Source organism: Podospora pseudocomata, chromosome 7 (genome assembly GCF_035222375.1).
Source record: "Podospora pseudocomata strain CBS 415.72m chromosome 7, whole genome shotgun sequence".
Taxonomy (NCBI): domain Eukaryota; kingdom Fungi; phylum Ascomycota; class Sordariomycetes; order Sordariales; family Podosporaceae; genus Podospora; species Podospora pseudocomata.
The window spans coordinates 3,548,235-3,573,647 of record NC_085891.1 but is presented as its reverse complement, the minus strand read 5'-3'; the positions used below and the strand labels follow the sequence as shown (position 1 = coordinate 3,573,647).

At 44.2% G+C, this 25,413-nt stretch overlaps 4 protein-coding genes and 1 non-coding gene across 5 annotated transcripts; 2 read left to right on the top strand and 3 right to left on the bottom strand.

Moving 5' to 3' along the window:
- Positions 1 to 106: 106 nt before the first annotated feature.
- On the top strand, positions 107 to 586 carry QC762_701580 (uncharacterized protein; the record flags this gene model as incomplete). The annotated part of the gene is made up of 1 exon (XM_062893020.1): positions 107 to 586. The coding sequence occupies one exon, from the start codon at positions 107 to 109 to the stop codon at positions 584 to 586; it is 480 nt and encodes a 159-aa protein (XP_062739879.1).
- Positions 587 to 744: 158 nt separating this feature from the next.
- Positions 745 to 3,477, bottom strand: QC762_701590 (uncharacterized protein). The gene is made up of 3 exons (XM_062893021.1): positions 2,796 to 3,477; positions 2,283 to 2,739; positions 745 to 2,202 (listed from the first exon to the last, which is right to left on the bottom strand). The coding sequence occupies exons 1-3, from the start codon at positions 2,862 to 2,864 to the stop codon at positions 1,295 to 1,297; spliced, it is 1,434 nt and encodes a 477-aa protein (XP_062739878.1). The 5' UTR covers positions 2,865 to 3,477; the 3' UTR covers positions 745 to 1,294.
- A 489-nt stretch (positions 3,478 to 3,966) lies between these two features.
- On the top strand, positions 3,967 to 4,212 carry QC762_701600 (uncharacterized protein; the record flags this gene model as incomplete). The annotated part of the gene is made up of 1 exon (XM_062893022.1): positions 3,967 to 4,212. The coding sequence occupies one exon, from the start codon at positions 3,967 to 3,969 to the stop codon at positions 4,210 to 4,212; it is 246 nt and encodes an 81-aa protein (XP_062739877.1).
- Positions 4,213 to 7,126: 2,914 nt separating this feature from the next.
- QC762_0114840 lies at positions 7,127 to 7,197 on the bottom strand. The gene has a single exon. It is a non-coding gene; the product is annotated as a tRNA-OTHER (tRNA).
- Positions 7,198 to 10,835: 3,638 nt separating this feature from the next.
- On the bottom strand, positions 10,836 to 12,935 carry QC762_0114830 (uncharacterized protein; the record flags this gene model as incomplete). The annotated part of the gene is given in 3 exon segments (XM_062884341.1): positions 10,836 to 12,166; positions 12,185 to 12,476; positions 12,600 to 12,935. The coding sequence occupies 3 exon segments, from the start codon at positions 12,933 to 12,935 to the stop codon at positions 10,836 to 10,838; spliced, it is 1,959 nt and encodes a 652-aa protein (XP_062739876.1).
- Positions 12,936 to 25,413: the final 12,478 nt, after the last annotated feature.

Sequence of the window (25,413 nt, the reverse complement as noted above, 5' to 3'; positions counted from 1 at the left end):
CAAATCACCTCGCACACAATCATTACAACTTTGAAACTGTCCGCTTCAGCCACTCACACATTACAATAACTGGCCCCATACACTCTTTCCAAATTAAATCACCAGAATGAGGACCTCCGTTGTTTCCTTGGCCGTGTTCATTGTTGGTGCTCTCGCCAGCCCTATCAACATGGACATGGCCCGTGCCGAGCAGCAAGTTGAGGTGCCCGCTGCTCTCCAGATCCAGCTCCGGGACACGGAGTGTGCCGCCAAACGCAATGGAGACGAAAATAAATACAACCGCCACGGACACATGACGTACTACGAAGTCGGACCTGGTGCCTGTGGTCACGACGACAGTGGCAAGGGTTATACTCACAACATCGTGGCTATTTCATCGGCACTGGTGAGCGGTCAAGGTACCGGCGATGCTTGTGGCCGCAGGATTTCCATCAAGGGCCACGATGGCAAGAAGGTCACTGCCGTTGTCCGTGACAAGTGCCCTTCGTGCCCCCCCGGTGGGATCGATGTCAGCCCAAAGGTTTTCAAGGAGCTTGTGGGTAGTTTGGACGTGGGGAAGACTGAAGTGTCATGGACTTTCATTTAGATAATGTAACAGCAAAATTGACTGAACAGCACTCTCGTTATGTAGGTTTGTTGTGGCGGTCTGCTTTTTTTAAAAAAAATCAACGGCTCCAACTTCGATTTTACTTGCAGTGTGACTCGAATGTAGAGCATGTATAATTTGGCACACAAACTGTTTGTTGGTGCAGTAAGCGTGAAGATAATTTAAATATACTGAGCAATAAATAAGTAAAATAGCTGTCTACCTTGTATGTACGGTCTATGTATGTGTTTATCTAGATTGATATCAACGCTTTGGCACAATGCAAGATTAGCTATGTTCATGACCCGGGCGTCACTGCCCCACTACCGTTCCAGTTCTCATTCAGAACGAGAAGGCGATCATCACGGGGGATGATGCTTTCTTTCATGACTCCAGTGCCTCATCCCGCGCTAGATCATCCGCTATCAAAGTCGATAGCTGCCAGCCAATGCCTGAGAATTCCGCTCCTTGCCATCCGCGAGAAAGTACCGAGGTAGGTATTTTGGCCCCCCCGCGTCCTTCGCCATCCTATTACAGCTATTACTGCAGGCCACCCGGCCAGTATCTGAGCTTGCCACACATCCTTATTATAAGCTCTCGGAATCCACGCCTTTAGCTCCTCGATCTCGGTCGAATAGGACTCATCGGGGCCACATGCTTCCACGCAATGGGGTTGCCAACCGTCGCCTCATTGTTATTCATCGTAGGCTATCGCGACATCTGCGGATTGTAGGCGTACTGGCGGCTATCCCGATACACAGATCCAGGCTGACCACTTTCGCGATAGGTGCTCTCCCAGTCCCCTTGGACTGTTGAACCAGCCAGGCTGGTCATATGGGATGAGTGTAGCTCATCTCTCTCCGTGGTTAACCGTTCTTGTCTGATTTCAGTCGATATGAGCACATATCCAGAGCTTAGCAAAGGCCATGATACCCCGTTGCCTTGTCGAGAGTCGACGCGATGGTCATCTTGCTTGTTGGGTGTCACAGCGACACGGTGGTGCGAAGAGGCATCGAAGTTCTCGGCCAGTGTGTCGTTCTGCGAGAGGACTCTCACAGTGCCAGCTGAAGTTTCAAGGCCCTCATCACGGTTATTGCGCCGTATAAAGGTACGCATTCCCGACATAGTAGCACTTGGGATCTGGGGGAGGTCGCTGAGAGACTCCTCGTCACTATGCTGTGCCCTTTTTTCCCGCCATCGCCTCATGCGTTCGTGAAAGGAAAACAAAGCTCGCGATTTAGGGCTCGGGCCTGCCGCTCCTTTCCGCTCTTCTGAATTCTTGTTCGTTTGGAATGCGAGTAAGGTGCGGAAAACAGTCAACGAGCCCATTAGCACTGCGATAGTTGCTTCCATGAACTGCCAGAAGAACTCCCACGGGATATCGATGCCCTGTGCTCCTTTAATTTTGCTGGCCCTTGTGATGGCAATACATACCATGACCAAGGACAGGCAGAGAAACATCCCAAGGGCCACCTTTTGTCGGGTCCGGATCTTTGCTTGGTAGAGAATAATGATTGGGATACTAACAATCATGAGGTCGGTGGTTGCGTCCAGGCCAGTCACGACGCCGGTCAGAGATATGTAGAGGATGTTTTTTGAAGGGGAAAAACAGGAAACTACTCCTGATTAGTTGATGTCTATACAAATGAACACCGCTCTTGACTGGTGGGAGTAAGAAGTATTGAGAAGAACTTACGAGCCTTAATCCCAAATTCGGAACACAGAATAAATGGCTCTGCCACAAAGAAAAGGTACGAGACGATGGTGATCCCTACTACGGCCCAGTAATAGCGTTGGACCCTTGTCTTCCAGATCAATTGCCGGAAGAAGGCGAGAAAGGAGAATTTGACGAAGAAGATTGCGGTCCATGCAAGGATGAGGAAGGTGTGAAACTGCTGTGTTGCATGATTCAGAAGGTCCATCAAGAGCTCCGAACTAATTAGAAAGGCTAGTGCGGGGTCTTTTTGGAGCGCGGCCGAGAGATAGATGCGGTCGCAGCTGTGAAGAAGCAGGCCGGTTGTCACCGTTAGGGCTGTGGCTGCCATAAACAAGAGATAATCATCCAAAGATAATCGCCTCAGCGTCTTGAGGCGGATGGCTACTCGTGCAACTACCGACAGGATGGACAAGGCAAAGAAGACGCCCACTGTGACCTGCGTTGAGATGTCAGCTTGATATGTTCTCTTTCTCTGCAGGTGCCCTCATATACTTTAAGAGTGATCTTTTTGAGACTGGCATGGTCGTCAACAATCGCATCTAGTTCTTGCTGGGAAACCATTGTGCCTGGCGCTTGGGGTATCAACAAGAGATCGCGAGTGTCGACCAGGAGGATCTGGGGGGTAAGGAGCAGATGAAGAAGTGAGGTGGGAAAGCCAGAAGAGGCTTCGCACTTCTAAACACCCGACACTTGGTGATATGCCCATTTTCTCACGCTGTGCCACTCATAAGTCTTACACCCACGTACTCATCTTGCACCCTTCGTTGCCAATCCCGCGGCCCACACCTCCAGTAGAAATGGGATATCCTACATATGCGTACACCAAATAAGGCAAGGGGCTAGTTATTTTGGTCCACCTACGTCCACCCAAGTGGCACAGCTGGCCACGCTAGAAAGAATAGGACTAGGGTGGCCTATTCTAAGTGGTCATTATTGTGCCACAAGCGTGCCGGGTATGCGCCCAACAGACGCATGTCGACCACAAGACGCTGCAGCGATCACCATCACCAGTGACAGATGAGGGAATATTGATCACTTGCAGTAGACAAGTGAAAATGCATTTGCCCAATCTTGTCTTTGTCTCCATTCACAGTACTGGTATCCGTTCAACAACCAACCTCCCGTCGGGTGCTCTTGAAGATATGACGCGGGTGAGATTGAATTTCATCTTTTGCAAGGCTCCAGATCACCTATATTTGTCGAGGCAAGCCGATTCTCAGCGGTTCTTTTATGGTTGCAGGTTATCAAGGGACCTCCAGTTAAGCGCTTATGACCAGCATTGGTGGGGGACTCAATGAGATCTGGAGGCTGTGCCGATTCTGGGCCACAAGGGCTGGGGTTTGGATTGAACTCCAATGTAACCCCGCAATCCAATCGGCATTCGGGCACCAACTCATTGCCCTGCTGGTGGGTGATGGTACGGCTATGTGCAGACCGAGCTGGCGGTGGCACAGTCTCACCCGGCAAGACGGAGTGGCGCAAGATAACCACCCAATACGTCGGGTTTCCCGAACACAATGTTGTACAAGAAGATCCAGAAACGCTGCCTTCGTCAAGATCCTCATCAGTTACCCAACTTGCTGACTCAACCTGGTGATACCCCAAATTTACCTTGCACAAATTCGGCCCCCCCCCCACCACCATTCCCATCCCGTCAATCATCATGACCTTTGCTGTCGACCAGGCCGACCTCGCGTGGAGCAGACTGTTGCACTCCCTCGAACGGGAGCCAGGTCCCCTACACAGCACCCACGAAGCATTTACTTTCATTATCATACTATTCTTCCCATTCGCAGTCCGATACTATGTGGAGCTGTTTATAAACCACCGCCTATATTTCGACAAAAACGCTCGACGGGCCCAATGCTCCTCCTCCAACCTTGTCATTCATCAATATCACGACCGGTGACTTGCTTGAAGATGCGGCTTCTCCCAGAAAACTTTCGCAGGCGGAATGATTCTTCTTGACCGACTTCAATCAACCACCTCTACCATAGCTTCCTGGCCACATTTACCTTGAAGCTATATTACCCGGCTCGTTCCAAGCATGTGACGGTGTTGGCCCTCCAACATATGTGAGGCCAACAGGGGTCAGAAGAGATATACCAGTCATATATTGTAGCTAGATATTGCCACCCGGACCGTGTCTTCGGGGTATGAAAGGGCAAAATACCGCTGCTGTAGCTCGGAATGATAGATCCTAGAGGACCTGCTATTCCGTGCTACAAGCAACACATGAATGAGCAGTTCCAGGCTATGAGCCAAGCCTGGCAGCAAAGATATATGTAGGGACAACAAGCTAGAGTTCACGTCACCCATGACGAAGCATAGTGGGTGACAATAAGCGCGAAGAGCCTGTTTGTTGAATAAGACGGATGTGTGTATATAGAGTGGTGACTAAGTGAAATTGAGAGACTTCAGAACTAGTTACGCAGAAGAGACGTGGTCTATTCTTGCCGAATCAGCTGTCAACAAATCGACACAAGCCGGGCTCGGTGCGACGGCTTGACAAGACTCTCTGGTTTATTCATCGATTGTGCGGAAGACTGTGAATGTGGTCTTTCCAAACTCCTTGTCCAGTCTGCTCTGTAGTTTATCAAGAGTTTCCAAGTCGGCCCAACGGCCATGAGGTCGCCTGAGTCAGAGAGCTTGAGTCGCGTCAGCTCAAATGCGAATATCGTGGCCTTCCCTTCGCTGTCTCCAGTCTCAAGCCCAACACTCAGCTCAACAACCCAACCCCGCCCTTTGTTGCTTTCGGTTTTGACATTGGCACCGCAGATCGACTTGATACCCGTTACCATGAACGCAGATGCTTGGTCTTGCTCGCCTTCAAAAATTGCGACACGCGTTCAGTCTCAGGTATGACTTTGAGCTTGAGCTCATCGCTAAGCATGAAGGACGATGTCTGCAAACCCTGAATCAAGTAAGTAAGGATTGGTCTTTTGCGGTCATTGTGGAATAGATCTTCGTTCCCAAGACCAAAGAGGTTGATAAAGATACTAAAAAGTGCCGTAGGATGGTCTGGTTGGTGGCTTCTATTTATGAAGTGGGACTTCGTTACCGTAGTGGCTTCAACTGGGGAGGATGGGTTGAAGAGCGTCAGTTGGGGGTGCACTGGATCTGCAATAATGCTGCCGAGAGTGATGGCCCCCTCAGAAAGGTGCCATCCCGATGTGAGAAAGTATGTGTTTCCCACTTCTTGTTGTTGTGACATGGCCCCCGAGAGAAACGAAAATTTGCGTCTAGAATTTAGGTTCGAGTGGGGTTGCCCTGAGGAGAAAGATGCAGGGTGTTATACTCATGAATGCGAAACGCAAGTCATGGATTGCCTCCTATGTGGTGACATGGTGTGACAGTAGAACAGCCGACTCTGGATTTCATCTTCACTTCAGGCTAAATAAAGATAGGTAAGCTAGCTTAACGTATATTATAAGCGAGTCGTACATATAAGCGAGTCTTACATATAAGCGAGTCGTACATATAAGCGAGTCGTACAGTCTCCACCACGACGCGTCCTCTTTACACCTAACATCAATTTTTTCCACAACCCAATATGCCTCCTACTTCAAAGGAAGCCAGGATACTCCTAGCCCTTGAGGCTCTTCGAATCAATGAAAAATTAAGCCTCCGAGCTGCAGCTAAGCTCTACAACGTACCAGCTATGACTCTCTCTAACCGACGCGCCGGCCGGCCTGCACGACGCGATATAACACCCAATTCGAAAAAGCTGACTCAATCGGAAGAGGAAGCTATTGTCCGATATATTATTGAGCTATGTACGCGAGCTTTTCCACCAAGATTGCGTAGTGTAGATGATATGGCCAACTAACTGCTACGCGTACGCGACGCGCCCCCTGTTGGCAAGCCCTGGTGTGACGAACCCCTATCCAGAACCTCTGAAAGGGATACTGGTTGAAGGCACTTCTGAATAATCCTGGTTCGGTGCAGCTAAACAGTGCACAACAATGGCTTGTCTCAAATCACAATAGTCTGAATACCAACGATTGTGACTTGTATTGCATACTGCGGAACTGTCTATCTACACCAGCCAGTTCCTCCGTATATATAGACTCTATGCCAAGCCTGGCACTGTCCTGGATCGATAGACTCGACCATCGATCCTATCGATACTGTCCCTTTTGGGATTGACTCTTCTGGATCGTGACGAGCTGCTTGCTACTGTCCTACGGTTTACCATCATTATGAAGCGTGCTTGTTCCTTCTGCGAAAAACGTGGTTTCTCCTGCAAGATTTCCCCTTCCGTTTCTGAGCGTTGCGCTTCCTGTATACAGCATAACCCATCCCTCTGCGACGCTCGTGGGTTGTCCGTCCAACAGCTCCGCAAGGTCATCTCCCAACACGACCAGCTGGAGACGGAGATGGCACAGGCTGAGTCCCAGCGCGCGGCCTTGGATCAGAAAATCAACCGCTTATGCTTGCAAAAACGAATGTGGTTCGAGCGAATGGCTGCGGCCGTCTCCCGTGGCCTCGACAGTGTCGAAGAGTTGGAGCGTGTTGAGCAGGAGGAAGCTGCGCTGGCCGCACAGGCTACCTCGTCGTCTCGCGACGCTCCCTCTCCTGCCCCTGCTCCTTCAGATCCCCAGGACCATCCCGCGGCGGAGTCTTCCGCCATCGTTCCTTCCAACTTCTCTATCCTGGATCCTTCCCTGGGCCTTGACTGGCCTTCCGACCTTCCTCTGGATCTCAACACGGCCGGTCCTTCCTTCCTGACCGCGTCAGATACCGCCAGTGGCGCGCCTTCCACCTCCCAAGGTGGTTGAGACGCGTGGCACTACTTGTATCTGGGTCCTCTCATACCTTCCAACCTTGTGGTGTAGCGTGTAGCACGCTGGCCACTGTGTCGAAGGTATGGGTTCGATTCCCGTCAAGGTTCTGTGTCCAAGTTCATGGACACAGTCCGTGGACTTGGGTGCTTATCTTTTGCTTGCTTGGGTTTTGGCCGGTCTGGGTACTGCCGGTGGAACTCTTTTTGCTTGTCTAGGCAGTTGAGATTTGCCTCTGGTTCCCACGAATTGTCTGTAGCCGGATACCCTAACCAACTGACCAAATATTCCAATTGACCTCTGTTGAACCGTGAATCCAGTATCTCTTCCACATCGTACTCTTCTTCTTCGTCCTCCGCCACCTCCTGTGTATTGGCCTTACTTGCCGGTGGTGCGGTCTCCAGAAGTGAGATGTGAAAGGTGTGTGACCGTAGACGCATCGTACTGGGTAGCTCCAATTCGAATGCTGTCTCCGATATCTTCCTCTTGACCTTGAATGGGCCCACTCTCCTGTGGTCCAGCTTCTTACTAGGTCTTTTGGTGCATAAATTGCGTGTGGAAAGGAATACCACGTCCCCCCTCCTAAGGCGAGGTCCCTCGAGCCTTTTGGTGTTATAGTATTTCCGCATCCTTTCCCTCACAAACTCCAGTTCTTGCTTAAGCTTGCCGTGGAGCATGTGTAGCTTGTCTGCCTTGACCCCAGCCCTGGGTACCTCCACTTCTGGTCCCTGTCGTAGGTCTGCTTCATATCCAAAGTTCGCGAAGAACGGCGTGGCTTTGGTCGTCTCTGTTGGCGATGTGTTGTATGCCAACTGTGCCGTAGGCAACAGTTCAACCCAATTATCTTGCTCGAAATTGATGTAATTCCGTAGGTACTGTTCCACAATTTGGTTGAGCCGTTCCGTCTGACCGTCTGTCTGAGGGTGGTAGGCCGAAGATGCCTTACTCACTACCCCTAGCCTCGTCATCAACGCTTTCCAAAACTTCGATACGAACTTAGTGTCGCGGTCCGTGATAAACTCCTTTGGCCATGAGTGTGTTGCTGTAACATGCCGTAGTACCACATCCGCTAACTGCTCTGCCGACCAGGTCTCCTTGTAAGGCAAGAAGTATGCCCACTTCGTAAGCCTGTCGACTACCGTCAATATACTGTCGTACTTGACGCCGGTTGCCGTGTCTTTTGACTCTGGTAGCTTGGTGATGAAGTCCATCGTGACTGAACTCCATGGTCGTTCCGCTACTGGTAGTGGCTCCAGAAATCCGTAAGGCTTGTGCCTTGTAACCCTTGTTCTCTCGCACGTGTGGCATGACTGGATGGCTTCTTTGACGTCGTCCTTGATCCTTGGTCAGTCAAAGTGCTGCTTGATCTTTTCCATGGTCTTTGCGATACCCATGTGTCCTCCGAGCTTCGATCCGTGAATTTCCATCACCAGTGTCGTCCTGTCACCTGGCTTCACGTACGCTCGATTCTTGTACCACAGTCTTCCCTGACTGTCTTTTTGGATGCCTTGTGGCTCCAACTCTTCCTGCCAGTATTGCTCCGTGATATCGTCGCCCAATTTCCCTTGGTACTTGCTGGAAGTGGCCTGCTCACGATACACTGCGCAACACTCCATCCACGGCTGAAGTGGATGCTTGAGAGTGCCGTCTGGCGTCTCCTCAAGTAATGGTGGTGACTCCCTAGGTGCATCCTTGTGGTGGTCGGCTCGCCGGCTTAGTGCATCTGCCCTGGCGTTCTCCGGACCCTTCTTGTAGTTGATCTGGAAATTAAATTCCGAGAGAAACTCTGACCATCGTGTTTGCCGTGCGTTGAGGACCTTTGTAGTGGTGAAGTATCGCAGGTTCTTGTGATCCGTATAGACCTGTACTTCGTAGTTGGTGCCACTGAGATATGGCCTCCATTCCTCAAACGCTTCGATGATGGCGAGTAGCTCCTTATCGTGGATTGGGTAGTTCTGACGTGCCCCCTCTAGCTTCTTCGAAAAGAAGGCTACCGGGTGTAGCTTTCCGTCGTCATCTCGCTGGCCCAGTTGTCCACCGATCGCATAGTCTGATGCATCAGCCTCGACCTCGAATGGTCGATTGGGGTCTGGCAATTTGAGCACCGGGTCCTTCAAAATAGCTTCCTTCAGCTCCTGGAAGGCCTGCTCTTCTTCCTGCCCCCACTGGAACTCCACGTCCTTCTTGGTCAAGTGGTTGAGTGGCCGCGCAATGTCTGCGTAGCCCCGGATAAACATCCGATAGAAATTTGTAAACCCCAAGAATTCCCTGACGTGTGTCTGTGACTGCGGCGTAGGCCAGTCCTTGACTGCCGCAATTTTCCCAGGTTCCATGCGAACCTCACCTGGCGATATTAGATATCCCAGATATACTGTTTTCTGCACGTGGAACTCGCTCTTTTCCTTATTAACTGAGAGTCCGGCTCCGTGTAGCGCGTCGAGTATCTCTCGTACGTGTCGCTTGTGCTCCTCCAGAGTGCGTGAGTAGATGAGAACGTCGTCGAGATAGCACACTGCTGTCTTGTCGAGGTACTTCCGGATCGTGTGGTCAACGAGAGATTGGAACGTCGCGGGCGCATTGGTCAACCCGAATGGCATCACGAGATACTCGAAATGACCATAGGGTGTGCGAAACGCTGTCTTCCATTCATCCCCTTCCTTGATCCGTATATGGGCGTACCCGACAGGCATATCCAAGCGTGTGAAGTATCGCGCCCCAGCTAGTTGACTCCGTAACCTGGATATCAACGGTAGCGGGTAGCTGTTTTTCACCGTCTCGTTATTCAGCTGGCGGTAGTCCACACACAGTCGCAAGCCACCGTCCTTCTTCGGCACGAAGAATACGGGGTATCCTGCTGGCGATGTGGACTCCATGATATGTCCTCTCTTCAAATTCTCGTCCAAGTACTTCCGTAGCTCCTCACTCTGCTTGTCGTTGGTGTGATAGACCTTAAATAGCCGTAGATTGGCTCCTTCTTTTAACTTGATCTCGTGGTCCCACGGTCCTCGCTCTGGAAGTCCCTCCAAATGCTTGGCCGTGAAGGCTGGGTGTCCTCGATATTCCACCGGTACCGCCTTTTTCTCGCCTTTCTCCACGTTATTGTAATAGGCATACTTGTTGACCTCCGATATCTCCACCAACGTCGTTAACCCTACTTCTTCGATCTTGCCGCCTGTGTCGATGGAGTACACCATTACTTCTTGGGCTCCTTGCGGTGGTGCCGTGGAGGGTGCTTGTCCCGCACTCTGCTCCATGCGTGCTCCTGATCTCCCATCGTTGGCTGGATACTTCCAAGGTTCTCTTGGTCGTAAGTGGCCACCATCCCTCCAATCGATGTCTGGGTTGTAGTCTTCATGCCACAGTTGCCCTAGGATCATATCCTTCGAGGGTCCCATATCCACAATGTCGAATATAACTGAAGTTGTTTTTCCTTCGACTGTGATGTCCAGACGTAGTGTTTCTCTGTAGACCTTTTGCGTCGGAAATGGTCCTTGTGTGACGATCCATTCCTTCTTTTTCTTCCATGGTATTTTGGCCTAGTGCACGAACTGTGGCGAAATTAAGTTCGTCTCCGCACCTCCGTCTACCAGTGCCACCGCCTGGATATCCTTCCAGTGCGCTGTGACCCAGAGGCGTTTGTCTTTCTTGCCTCCTCTTCGTGCGGCAGCGACCTCGCTGACGAGCATGGGGTCGTTGTCCCACACCTTCGTCTTACGCCGATGCTTCCGAAAATGTCGTTCGTGGTCCGTTAGAGGTTGCCGGCCCGCGCGAAGGGCCGCGAGTCGTTTCCCAAGCGGTTATGTCGTTCAAGAGCGTCCTCCTGCCCCGGGTTGTCCAGCAACACGAAGTCTTTCAACCATACCCGCCTAGCTTCCTCCCATCTTCCGTCTCTTACTTTCCTGGCATTTTGTCGAGCACACCTTTGATAGTACCTTCGCTGCTTGGCCGATGCCTTAGGCTCGGTGGCCTGGTGGTATTGCCTGACCTTCTGCCGTAAATGCAGCGCGCAGTCTGGAGTTGAGCACCACCGCAGTGCCATCCCTAACCCCAAGACTTCGCTATCAACCGTGTACCTCTCGTTTGTGTACCCGAGGCAGCATGCTGCCCACCTCGGCGTGAACTGGATTACTTGTAACCCGTTCTCCAGTTGAGCTGCTTTTCCTGTCTTCCACAACAGGTAGTCGTCCAACTCCTCATTGGCTTTTTCCCATCTTGCCATCGTCTTCCTAACTGGCTGTGGCTTGCCTTCCTTGCCCACCTTGCGTACCGGCCAGTGGCCGTGTAGCGACTTGCTTTGGTGGTGCTCCACACATCCGTGCGTAATACACTGGAACCAAGGTACTCTCCGATGCTCCGGATACCTGGGGTGAAGTTGTGCCGTATCTCCTTCACAGGGTATATACCTCGTGAGTGTGGGTGTATCTCCTGGTAACTTCGCGATCCCAATGCTGGCGACCTTCTTATCCTTCCAGTATTCTTCCCAGCTCTTATACTCGAGCTTCTTAGGCCATGCTTGTATGACGGCGATCCTGTGCTTGCCGTATTGCTTCCCTGGTATCGTCCACCGGGTAGGTCCCTCCCATTGCGTGGGGTTATCGTCCTTAGTGACCTCCGTGGCGATTTCTGTAGTGACTCGTGCCACTTGCTCCAGTAATGCCTGTATCTGAAGATCTCCTTCTTCGTGCTCCGCCTTCAGCCTTTCCACTGCTTCCCGCAGCTCCTGGAACTCTGCTTCCTCTTGTTCGGCGTGCCAGTAGGAGTCCTCCTCGAAGCTTACCGCTTCGTCTTGCTGGTACCCAATGGCTGCGACCTCCACAACCCTCGGTCCCTTCGATGTGGTGGTTGACGCGATCTCCTTTTTCCATCCGAGTCGCTTGGGTGCCCTACAGTCCTTTTTGAAGTGTCCTGCCTTGCCGCAGTTGAAACACTTGAGGTTGTCTCTGCCCTGGCCCCGGCCTTGCGACCTCTGTTGCTGAATAGCATCGACGTCCATCGGTCCTGAGTGTGTAGTGCCGGAGTAGCTGGTGCTGGGATGTTTCCGTCTGCGCTTGTCGTTGGGACGGTTATTGCCAAAGTGTCCCTTACTGCTGTAGTTACCTCGATTGTTGCCTCTCCTCTCCGTACGACGCTGGAACTGCTGATCGTCGATCCGTATGGCCATGGCGATGTACTTGTCGATAGTGTCGGGCCTCGACTCCTTGTACAACTCATCCTTCACCTCTTCCTTGAGGCCGTTGTAGAAGAGCTGCATCAATCCCTCATCGTTGATGGTGCTACGCAGGCTGTCGATCTTGAATTGAGCCGCGTAGTCAGCCGCTGAGCGCGTCTGACGCAGGCTTGCGAGCCTCCCCTGCGCGCGCCTTGCCTCATCGTACTCCCCAAACACCTCCTTGAGCTTAGTCTCGAAGACACGATAGCTCTCGAAGCATTCCACGGTAATCTTCTCTTGGTCCCCCGGCTCCTGCTCATAGTAGTCGTCGAGGATGGGCTCAAACCACGCGAGAGCCCTGTCCTTGAGTCGGGTAGCCGCGAAGATCACCTTCGACTCTTCGTTGGTGAACTGGTCTGGGTATTGACGAAAATAGGTCTTGAGCTGGATCAAGAATCCTCCAAGCTCTGCCTTTCCTCCTCCATAGCGCTCCGGTGCCGGGAACTTGACGGTCGACTTAGACGCAGTCGAAATGGCGAAAATCTGATCCTGGGTTTGCTGAGCCTCGTCCTCGAGTTCCTTAAGACGCTTGATGACCTGCTCTGCGGTAGAGGGCATAGGTCTGGTGCTGGTGGAAGGTCCCTCGGTGCCTGGGCTAGGCGGGACGCCTCCCATCTGAACGTTCTCAGGTCCGGCCATGGTGGTGAAAAGACGCCTTCAACTTATCCGTGACAGAGTTGAAATGAGTATGCAACGTGTGACGAACCCCTAACCAGTATCCCTTTCAGAGGTTCTGGATAGGGGTTCGTCACACATCTACAATACTGTACTTAGCCTTAGTGTTCCGTACGAGCGCAAACCACTCGGCAATGACCTTTGGATCCTCGCACTTAGCCCTCTGGTAGTCGTATCTACGCGTAAAACGCTTACGGAGCTCTGGTTGGCGTTTAACAAATCGATGTACCCAGAGCTTGCCGACAGGGGGCGCATCGCGTACGCGTAGCAGTTGGTTGGTCATATCTTCCATACCACGCAATCTGGGTGGAAAAGCTCGCGCACATAGCTCAATAATGTATTGGACAATAGCCTCCTCTTCTGATTGAGTGAGCTTCTTTGTACCGGGCGTAGTATCGCGTCGTGCAGGCCGGCCAGCGCGTCGGTCGCGGAAGGTTGATGGTGGTATATTATAGAGCATAGCTGCGGCTCTGAGGCTTAATTTTTCGTCCTTTTGGAGAGCTTCAGGGGCTAAGATTACCCTCGCTTCCTTTAAAATAGAAGGCATATTGGATTGTAGAAAAATTGGATGCAAAGTGCAATGAGGACGCGTCGCGCTAGGGAGTGCGCGACTCACTGATATGCACGACTCACTGATAATGTACGTTAAGTATAAATGTATTATATTAGGTAGCTTTAATTCGAATACCGTCTCCGATAATTTTTTAAAAATTTTAAATAGGCCTATTGTCCGATAGTTTAACCTCTTACTAAGTTTTTTGATAGATAAATTACGCGTAGAAATGAATACTACATCTCCCTCTTTAAAGCAAGGTTCCTCGAGCTCTTTAGTATTATAATATTTTCACAATCTTTCCATTATAAACTTTAATTCCTTTCCACATATATTATAAAGTATATATAATTTACTTACCTTACCCGTAGCTCTAGGTACCTCTATACCGGGTCCCTAGCATAGGTTTACTTCTTATCCGAAATTTATAAAGGATAATATTACTTTTGTTATTTCCCTTAACGATTATATATGGAGTAACTCTGCCGTAAGTGATAACCTAACTTGGTCGTTTTATTCCTAATTGATATAATTCCGTTAATATTATTTTACGAGTTAGTTAAGCGGTTCCGTTTGACTATTTATTTAAAGGTAATAGGCCGAAAACGCTTACTTTATCACCTTTAGTTTCGTTTTTAACACTTTCTAAAATTTCGATGCGAAGTTAATATCGCAATCCGTAATCAACTTTTTTAACTATATATATATTACTATAATATACCATAGTACTATACCCGCTAATTATTTTGCTAACTAGATTTTTTTATCATGTAAAAAATGTATTGATTAAAAAAGTATATTAACTACCGTTAGTATACTACTATATCAATCCCGATTACTATATTTTTAGATTCCGGTGGTCTAATAATAGGTCTATTTTAATTAAACTCTATAAACGTTTTACTATGATAGTAATTTTAGAAATCTACAAAACTTATACTTTATAATTTTTGTTCTCTCATATATATAATAAGTTATAATCAAATAGCCTTTTTAATATTACCTTTAATCTTTAGTTAGTTAAAGTACTACTTAATTCTTTTAACAATTTTTACGATACTTATATATCTTTCGAACTTCGACCTATAAATCTCTATTATTAATTCTATCCTATTACTTAGTTTTACGAAGATTCGATTTTTAAACTATAGTTTTCCTTAACTACTTATTTTCAATATCCTACGGCTCTAACTTTTCTTATTTATTTTACTTTATAATATCGTTCGTTACCTAGCATCCCTTAGTATTTATTAAAAGTAACCTATTTACGATATACTATGTAATATTTCACTTACGTTTAACGTAAATACTTAAAAATATTTTCTGGCGTTTTTTAAGGTAATAATAGTAACTTCTTAGTAGTCGGTTCGTCGGTTAAATACGTTTATCATAGCATTTTCCGAACCCTTTTTATAATTAGTTTAAGAATTAAACCAAAAGAAATTTTAACTATTATGTTTACTATATATTAAGGACTTTCCTAGGGATAAAATATTATAAGATTTTATAATCTATATAAATCAATATTTTGTAATCTACATAAATTAATATTTTATAATGAATATCATTAAGATACAACTATTGCTTTTTAAACACTTTGATAATAATAAATAATTCTTTATTATAGATTAGGTAGTTTTAACATATCCCTTTTAATTCTTTGTAAAAAAGTTGATACATATGACCTTTTATTATCGTTTTACTAATTTAATTATCCATCGATTATTCAGATTAATATATTAATTTTAACTTTAAACGGTTAATTAAGGTTTGGTGATTTAAATACTTGGTCTTTCAGAATAATTTCTTTTAGTTCTTAAAAAGTTCATTTTTTTCTTACCCTTACCAGAACGTTACGTGTTTTTTGGTTAAGTAATGAAATAGCCGTACGAATACTTATATATTTTCGTATAGATATCCGATAAAAATTTATAACCCTTAGAAATTCCCTAATATATGTTTATAACTACGGCGTAAGCTAGTTTTTAATAACCGTAACCTTTTAGGGTTTTATATCAGCTTTATTTAACAATCTTAAATACCCTAAATATACTATTTTTTATACATGAAATTCGCTTTCTTTTTTATTAATTCAGAGTCCGGTTCCGTGTAACGTATCGAGTATTTCTCGTACGTATTATTTATATTCCTTTAAAATACGTAGGCAAATAAAATTGTATTAAAGTAATATACTATTATTTTATCGAGGTAAATCCGGATTATATAATTAACGATAGATTAAAATATTACGGGCCAATTAGTTAGTCCGATTAGTATTAAGAGATATTAGAACTAACCATAGCGTATATAAAACGCTATTTTTTTTACTTATTCCTTTAATCCGTATGTAAATATATTTAAGTGTATAAAGTGTCATATTTTTACTCATTAGCTTTATAACCTAGATACTAATAATGGTAAATTAGTAACTTTTTATTATTATTTACTTAGCTGTAATTTATATATAATCATAAGTTATTATTCTTTTCCGGTACGAAAAATGTAGGATATTTTATTAGTCTTATAAGACTCTTGAAAATATCTTCTCTTTATATTTTCGTTCAAATATTTCCGTAATGCCTTACCTTACTTATCGTTAGTATAATAGATTTTGAATAATTGTCATTTAACTTCTGTTTTTAATTTAATTTCGTAGTTCTACAGTCGTTACTTTGGAAGTCCCTCTAAATGTGTAAACGTAAAGGCTAAGTATCTTCGATATTTCACCGGTACCGCTTTTTTTTTATCTTTCTTTACATTATTATATTAAGTGTACTTATTATCCTCCGATATCTCTACTAACGTCATTAATTTCATTTCTTCGATCTTACCGTTTATATCAATAAAGTATACTATTACTTTTTAGACTTTTTACGGTAGTAGCGTAAAGGGCACTTTTCCTATATTTTACTCTATATATACTCCTAATCTCCTATCGTTAATTATATATATTTAAAATTCTCTTAGTCGTAGCTTTTTACGACTCTTTTAATCAGTATTTAGGTGACAGTTTTTATACTATACTTACTTTAAGATTCCATTCTTCGAGGATCCTTATTTTTTATATCGAATATAACTGAAGTTATTTTTCCTTCGATTCCAATACTCAAAGGTAGTTTTCTCTGTTGACTTTTTACGTCGGAAATAGTTTTTGTATTACGATCTATTCTTTTTTTCTTCTATAGTATTCTAGCTTAGTATATAAATTGCGGTGAGGTTAAATTTGTTTTTGTACTTTTATTTACTAATACTACCGCTTAAATATCCTGTTAGTACGCTATAACCTAGAGGCGTTTACTTTTTTTAACACCCCTTTATACAGTAACGACTTTACTAATAAGTACGGGTTATTATTTTATATTTTCGCTTTATACCGGTACTTCCGACGATACTTTTCGTAGTTGTCACAAACCTGGTATATGGACAAGAATAACGATTGGTCGTGGAACCACGGGAGCAGGGGCCAAGCGGGGAAGCACCCAGGGGAGCCAATCACAGCACAGGAAGACTGATCAGTGCGATCAGTGCACTGATCAGACTGATCACGATTTGGGAAGGTCTATATATACGGAGGAACTGGCTGGCGTAGATAGACAGTTCCGCAGTATGCAATCACAGATTGTATTCACGGTATCTTGTGTCTACATTGAGACATCTTGTTGTGCACTGTTTAGCTGCACCGAACCAATTGTCAGAAGTTACCTTCAACCAGTATCCCTTTCAGAGGTTCTGTACAGGGGTTCGTCACAGTAGTCCATTAAAGGTTGCTGACCCCGGCGAAAGGCCAAAAGTCGTTTCCGAAGCAGTTATATCGTTTAAAAGGGTTTTTTATTCTACGTTATTTATTAACGCGAATTCTTTTATCACTATTTTTAGGCCTCTTCGTACTTTCCGTCCTTGATATTTTCATCTAGCTTACCTCCGATTACGCCTTCGTTACGTAACCGTTATTTTAAACTCCGCTATTAATTAATAATACCTCTTAACTTTCTCTCGTAAATATAGCGCGTAGTCGGGGCTTAGGCGCTACGCTAATATTACTTCTTCCTACTAAGTTATACCGTCGTCTTTATTTTCTTAGTTTATATACTTGAGGTAATACCCGCGTAGTTAAATATAAACTATATTACTTAAAAGCAACCTTTTAATTTAACTGGGTGCTAAACCTTTTATAAAGAGTAATTGTTTAGTTCCTCCAAAATCTATTTCCATTTAACTATAGTCCTTATAACTATTTATAACTCACCTTCCTCACTTACATTACGTACCGGCTGATAGCCGTACAGCGATTTACTTACTAATATTTTATATATCCGTATAGGATATATTAGAACTAAAGTATTATTCGCTATACCGGATATTTGGTATAAAGTTATACCGCGTTTCTTTTACAGGGTATATACTATATATGTGAAGAACCCCTATCGAGAACTTCTGAAAGGGATACAAGTCCAAGGCGCTTCGAACAGTGCTGGTTTGGTACAGCTAAACAGTGTACCACAAACGGCTTGTCTCAATCACAATAGGCTGGATACGAACAACTGTGACTTAAACCTATTACATACTGGCTTGGGGTGCCGCTACAGGCCTGAGGGTATGAGTGAGGAAGTGGGCTCATGTCACGAATATGATGTGGACACCCAAAAGGAACAACCAATAGGAAAGAGGTGGCACGGCAGCCAATCAAGAGAAAGGAGGATAGACCAATAAGAGGTGGATCATCCGGGACATGAAGAAATCATGAGTGATTCCTGGGAATCGCTCATGATCCTTAAGAGTCGGTCATGATCCGGGGAGAAACAGAATGATCCAGGCTTGGCATTAGGTGTATATATACGGAGGAACTGGCTGGTGTAGATAGACAGTTCCGCAGTATGCAATTTCAGATTGTATTCACGGTATCTTGTGTTTACATTGAGACATCTTGTTGTGCACTGTTTAGCTGCACCGAACCAATTGTCAGAAGTTACCTTCAACCCGTATCCCTTTCAGAGGTTCTGTACAGGGGTTCGTCACAGCTCACGAAGGATTTAGGGGGCTTCAGGGGTCATGTATAAAAAGCAGTCTGCTTCTCACATTCTATTTTAGACGGATCACCGACTTATTTCCTTTAAAAATTTGTGCTTTGCACGCGTGCTGGCAATTCTAGCCCTCTGATCATGCCAATCCGGTACTTATTATGTGGCCTGCGAGCCTATAGTGTCTTTTCTTTGACTTACGTGAAGTGCGGCCTGCGAGGGGGTTACTCTCCCGCAAGTGTGTTTATTTAGAGACTTATTGAGGGTATATTTATAGTATTGTAGTTGTTTTTTTATATATTGTCTTACTATTTAAATGGGGGTCATGCCCTAATTAGATAAAGCTGGAGGGTCTAACTGAACTTGTAAGCCCTGAGTACTAGCGGAAGTACGAAGTTATAAGCGATAATAAATATTAATAACTTTATTAAATTTCTCGAAGTTCGGTAAGAATAATTTCTTTTTATATAATTAAATAAAGGTTTTTCATGATCGGTTAAACTCCGAGCTATTTACCCGTATATAGAAAACTAGATATATAGTTCGGATAGGACGGAGAAATATATTAAGAATATTAATTGAATTCAATTTATTCACGTGGTTTATAAGCGAAAGCGCCATATAAGTGAAAGCGCCACACTCCCTGCACCCACACTGCAAATACAAGAACTATTCCACCAAAACAGCTCAAAATAATTAAAATTACTTGGAATTATCTTCCTCGGACGTTTCTACAACTATCTGACATGTGCGCGCATTATGACCAGGCTCGCCGCAGTTGCCACAACGTCGCGCACGCGTCTCGGTCCTCGGCTTCCGACCACTACCTACCTGCGTTTCCTCCATTATCTGCGCCTCAACATCTCTCTGACCCTGCAAATCCTGTGCATCTTGTACAGAGAGTGATCCTCCTTGCCCAACACGTTGCTTTTTGGCCCTTCGGCGCTTGCTTAGTGCTTCATTTGCTGCTCGGAGACTCTGGTTCTCTACCTTCAATAATGCTAACTGATGCATTATCCTGGACGTTCCTTTTGCAAAGACGTCAACTGCCTTTAAAATCTCAGTTGGAGAGCTATTCTGATGCTGTGCAATCCGAGACTTGATGAGATTAGATTGTGAAGAGGTTTCAGTTGGGTTGTTTGGCGTTTTATGACCCATCATAAACCCCGTCTCATCAAAGTTGTAGATATCCACCTCCAGAATACCATACTTCGCAATTGTGTTCCGTACAAGTGTAAACCAGCCGCCAATAACCTCTGGATCTTCGTATAGGGCCCTTTGGTAGTCGTACTTCCGATTAAAACGCGTAGTGAGTTCTGGTTGCCGTTTAACAAAGTTGTGCGCCCAGAGCGCGCCGACGCGTCCCGCATCGCGTTCGGCAAGCAATCGATTGGCCATATCTTCCACATACGAAAGCCGGGGATCAAATGAGCGTGTGGATAGCTCAATTATATATTGAACAATCGCTTTTTCCTCTAGATCCGTAAGCTTGCGCGAATTGGCTGGAATATCGTGTCGTGCAGGTTTGCCATCGCGTCGACGCATTAGTGTTGCAGGATCAACACCGTAGATCTTTGCTGCAGCTCGAAAGCCAAGATTATTATCGTTTTTGAGAGCTGCTACGGCAACAAAAGCCTGCTTTCGTACGAAGGTTGTTCAATTATTAAACGTGGACAAATTTGTGGTTGAAGATGGAAGGTGCGCAATGCCGTAGGGCGTGTTCCACTCGCTTATCTGTTTCACTCGCTTATCACGCACGTTATACTTAAATAATATTATAGTAAAACGGCTAATGTAACATTATAATAATAAAGAAAAAGAGGTTAGGAGTCAAGAAGTAGGTCCAAAAGTAGTTAATGAATACTTAACTACAAGTTTGAAGAAACTATATTTATAACTATAAAATGCTTTTAATATAAACGGAAAACCATTAGCTTTTACTATTTTGATATACCGGACGGACGCCTCCCTGATTGAATACAAGTTATAAAAATGAAGGAACAAGGAATTTACTATAGTTGTAAACGTATATATACTATCCTAAGGATTACTAATTACTATCGGCGATATGTATCTGTCTTTAAATGAATTGTAACCCCGCTATATTTTGTAATAAGGAAAGATATGGGATAACACTAAATAGAAGTTTAATAAAGTATAATGAAGTAGTTTACTTTCTTAATTATAACAGTCCGATATTAAGTTCTATTTTTATTTCAAAATAATTGTTTTGGTAAGATTCTTATTACTTTTAATACAAATTTAACCAAGTAAAGTGCAATAATTAAACAAAAAGATTTTAATACAAGTGGGACCGTTAACAATTCCAAACTAGTATCAAAAGTCTATTTAAAAAAAGGTATAATATTATTTCAGGAGAATTAAAAGGATTATTACATATTTAAAGAAATTTGGAAAGTATCTTATAAGGTATACTTTACGGTAACAATAGATTCAAGGAATAGATGTACTAAGTCCAGGGGGTAATAAATAATATTTCCGGTACTTTAATAATAGGATAATTAAAATAGATTAGACCTGTCGACTTTATAATCAGTTGTATTTCTATAAAAATTCCATAGCGAACGTAATATGGAAAAAACCATTGAGCCCCTTTAATTTCAGGGAGAAGGAGTTACAATTAAATGTTGATAAAAAGGTTAACGTAAGTATTAAGGAGTAAATATTAAGAAAATGAAAAAAGTAATTAAGTAAGGCCGCGACTAATATAAAATATAGTTTCCTGACTTTTATACTATCGCTGAGTTCCTTATAATTAATACGGAATCAAAAGTTTGAACGAAGATTAATATTTAAACTATTAAAAATAATACTTTCAAAACAATCTTTTAAGATAAAGGGTTATTTTTAAGCTAAATATACGAGGCTTTCCCACTACAAAAATTATTAGCCCTCTAATCGAATAAAAACTCTTTAATATATTTTATAACGAAAAATACTCTAAGGAATAAAAACCTATTTATACCCGAATAGTAAAGAATCATTATTAGAACGGTATAAAGATTAATCTTAAAGCTTAAAGTAAAATATAAAAATTGAATTAATAATAAAGCCCGAAGCGTTAGAAAAATGAATATGCATGAATTAAGCTCATAATTATCTTATTTATAAAGTAATAACGTACGTTATAAGCTAGCAACCAATATAAGCGAGCGACCACTTTTTTATGCGACGCGTAACCTCAGCCTCAAACCTAATTTTCTCAACAATGTAAAATGACATGTGCTTCAGAAGAATCCCATAAAATCTTCGCCCTTGAAGCTCTTCAAAATAATAAAAGTCTAAGTGTATCAGCTGCAGCTAAGATATATAATGTCGATCGCAGCACGCTTAGACACCGCCGCGCCAGCCGGCCTGTACGACGCGATACAACACCCAATTCGAAAAAGCTGACTCAATCGGAAGAGGAAGCTATTGTCCGATATATTATTGAGCTATGTACGCGATACTTTCCACCAAGACTGAGTAGTGTGGAAGATATGGCCAACTATTTGCTCAACGAACGCGGTGCGCCTCCTGCTGGCAAGCTCTGGGCTCACAACTTCGTCAAACGCCAGCCAGAGCTCCAGACGCGTTATACACATAGATACGACTACCAGAGGGCCTTGTGCCGTACGATTCAGAGAGGGTGCTTTCCAAGCTGGATGTAAAGCTTTGTACGCCAATACCCCCGTCCTCACGGCCCGGTACTCCACAACCTTGGGTATTCCAGACACCACCCAACCCCCGAGAAGCCAACTCACAGTCAACGCTCATTAAGACTCGTATTACCAACCATCAAAATAGCTCCCCGACTTCGATGTTAGCTGCTGTAGACCAGCTTACTAAGGGTACGATGGCTGTGATGCACCAGGTGGCCCTCCTTCAGTCGGAGAACGCTTCGCTCCGCAAGGCCAATGAGGCACTAAGTAAGCGCCGGAGAGCTAATAAAACACGTGTACGGCTCGGAGGATCACTTGCTATACAGGATGCACATGATCTACTGGACCAAAAGGCTGTGGGTGCGGAGGGAGTGCAAGAAACGCAGCAGGATGGTAGTGGTGCAGGGGGGGTCCGTACGAAGGTTCGGTGCTGTGGTGTGTGCGGCAAGCCTGGCCATAATGCGCGCACTTGCCAGGAGGCTGAAGAAGCCTCAGATTCAGCTGCTTCTGATGTAATTATAGTCGGTTCCTAGTGTTGTGGTCTAGCAATTGAGGATAGTTGTAATAGAGTAGTAGAAGGTGCCTCACTTACTGATATGCCTCACTCACTGATAATGTACGTTATGTACACGCGTATTTCATCCCCGGCTTGCGTATGTGGAAGATATGGCCAATCGATTGCTACGATGTCTACAACTTCGACGAGACTGGGTTCATGATGGGTATTATCATCGCGGGCATGGTCGTTACAACTTCTGATGGCCGTAGTAAGGCCAAACAGGTCCAGCCTGGCAATCGTGAGTGGGCTACGGTTATTCAGGGCGTAAATGCTTTAGGTTGGGCTATCCCACCATTCATCATCTTAGCCGTGCAATATCACCTCGCCAATTGGTATCAGGAGTGCAGCCTTCCAGCCACCTGGCGCATTGCAACAACCGATAATGGCTGGACTACCAATCAAAAAGGCATAGATTGGATTCGGCACTTCGATTTTCACACGGGATCTCGTACGAAGGGCAAATATCGGCTGTTAATCCTTGACGGCCACGAGAGCCACCACTCCGAAGAATTCGAAACCTACTGCCAGGAGCACACCATTATTACACTATGTATGCCTCCGCACTCCTCCCATATACTTCAGCCATTGGATATTGGCTGTTTTGCGCCATTGAAGAGGGCGTATAGCCGCCAGATTGAGCAGTTGATGCGGATGAACATCACACACATCAGCAAGTTGGAGTTTCTTTGTGCGTTTAGAGAAGCATTTTTGCTTCGATCACAGAAAAAGAATATCCAGGGTGGTTTTGCTGGAGCCGGCCTTGTGCCGTACGACCCAGAGAGGGTGATATCTAAGCTAGATGTACGCATTCGGACTCCAACACCTCCAGCCTCGAGCCCAACCACGGCACTACCTTGGGTCTCTCAAACGCCACACAACCCTCGGGAGGCTACCTCACAGTCAGCGCTTATCAAATCTCGAATTTCTAACCATCAGGGCAGCTCTCCCACCTCAATGCTAGCCGCTGTGGACCAATTTACTAAGGGAGCAATGGGTATAATGCACGAGGTAGCTCTTCTCCGTGCAGAGGTCTCTTCGCTACGCAAGGCCAATGAGGAGCTTAGTAAGAGACGGAGAGCCAAAAAAACAAAAACACGTGTGCGGCTTGGAGGGTCACTTACTATACAAGAGGCACAGGATCTACTGGATCAGAAGGCTGTAGGTGAGCAGGTAGCCCAGGAAATACGACAAAGTGGTGGTGGTGCAGGGGGTCTCGTACGAAGATTCCGTGCTGTGGTGTGTGCGGCAAGCTTGGTCATAATGCACGCACCTGCAAGGAGGCTGCAGAATCATCTGATTCATCTGTTTCTGATTCAGTTATTGTTATTTCTTAGTGTTATGGTTGCGCAATTGAGGGTAGTTATAGTGAGGTAGTAGAAAGTGGCTAACTCGCTTGTCTGGCTAACTCGCTTATCACGCACGTTATATAAAATACTATTAAAATAAATTATTATACGGTTATTAGCTGGTACAAAAGGTAGGTAAAGAAGGTAAGCTATAGCTAGTTAGGAGGATAATAGTAAGATAAGAAAAGGTTAATAAAGAGTTAAACGATTATGTATTATAAAAGTTAAAGAAAATAGCTTAATTGGGAGATAGATTTTAGGTAATCTAGTTTACGCCGAGAGGCAAGATACTGCCTCGGGTATATAGACCAGAGGTATACGTTAAAAAGCGAAGTTTTAGGATTAAGGATAGTACTATAGTAATACTTAACCCTAAACTACGTGTTATACTTATAATAAAAAATTAAATAATACTATTAAGCTATAAAGCATAAAGTATTAGTTAAGTAGCGGAAGTATTATTAAAGATATATTTAATAAAATTTTAAACAAATAAAGATAGAAAATAAATGAAAGTTAGGTTGAAATAATTAAAAAAGCTTTTAATTATTAAAGAACCTAGAGTAAGAAAACGCTTTTAAATAATATAACCGCTCAAGAAACAATTCGCGGCTTTATACGAGGGCTAATAACCTTTAACGGACTACAAACGATATTTTCAAAAATGATAGTATAAAGTAAAAATAGAAAATAATCATCCGATATTTATGATTAAAGTCGTTACTATATAAGAAAAGGAAAGAAAAATAAATACTGTTAAATTATAATATATTAAAAAGATAAATAAACGGTAATATTAAAAAACGAAAATTCAAAAACGAATTTAATTTCGCTATAGTTCGTATATTGAACTAAAATCCAATAGAAAAAAAAATAATAAATCGTTATATAAAAATATTTCCGACGTAGAAGGTTTATAAGAAAATATTTTTAATTATATTTGATGTTAAAAATATAGGACCCTCAAAAATTATAATCCTAAAGTAACTATAGTATAAAAGCTATAATTCAAATATCGACTAGAGGAATAATAAGTATTTATAATTAAAAGAACTTTAAAAGTATTTAATTAATGATAGGAGATTAAGAGTACGTATAAAGTAAAGTATCGGATAATATCCTCTACGGTATTACCGTAAGGAACGTAAGGAGCTTAAGAAATAATAATATACTTTCTTAATATAAATAATAAAATTAAAGAAGTAGGGTTACCAACGTTAATAAAGATATTCAAGTTTAATAAATATATTTATGATAATAATATTGAGAAACGCGAGAAAAAAATAATACCGGTAAAATGTCGA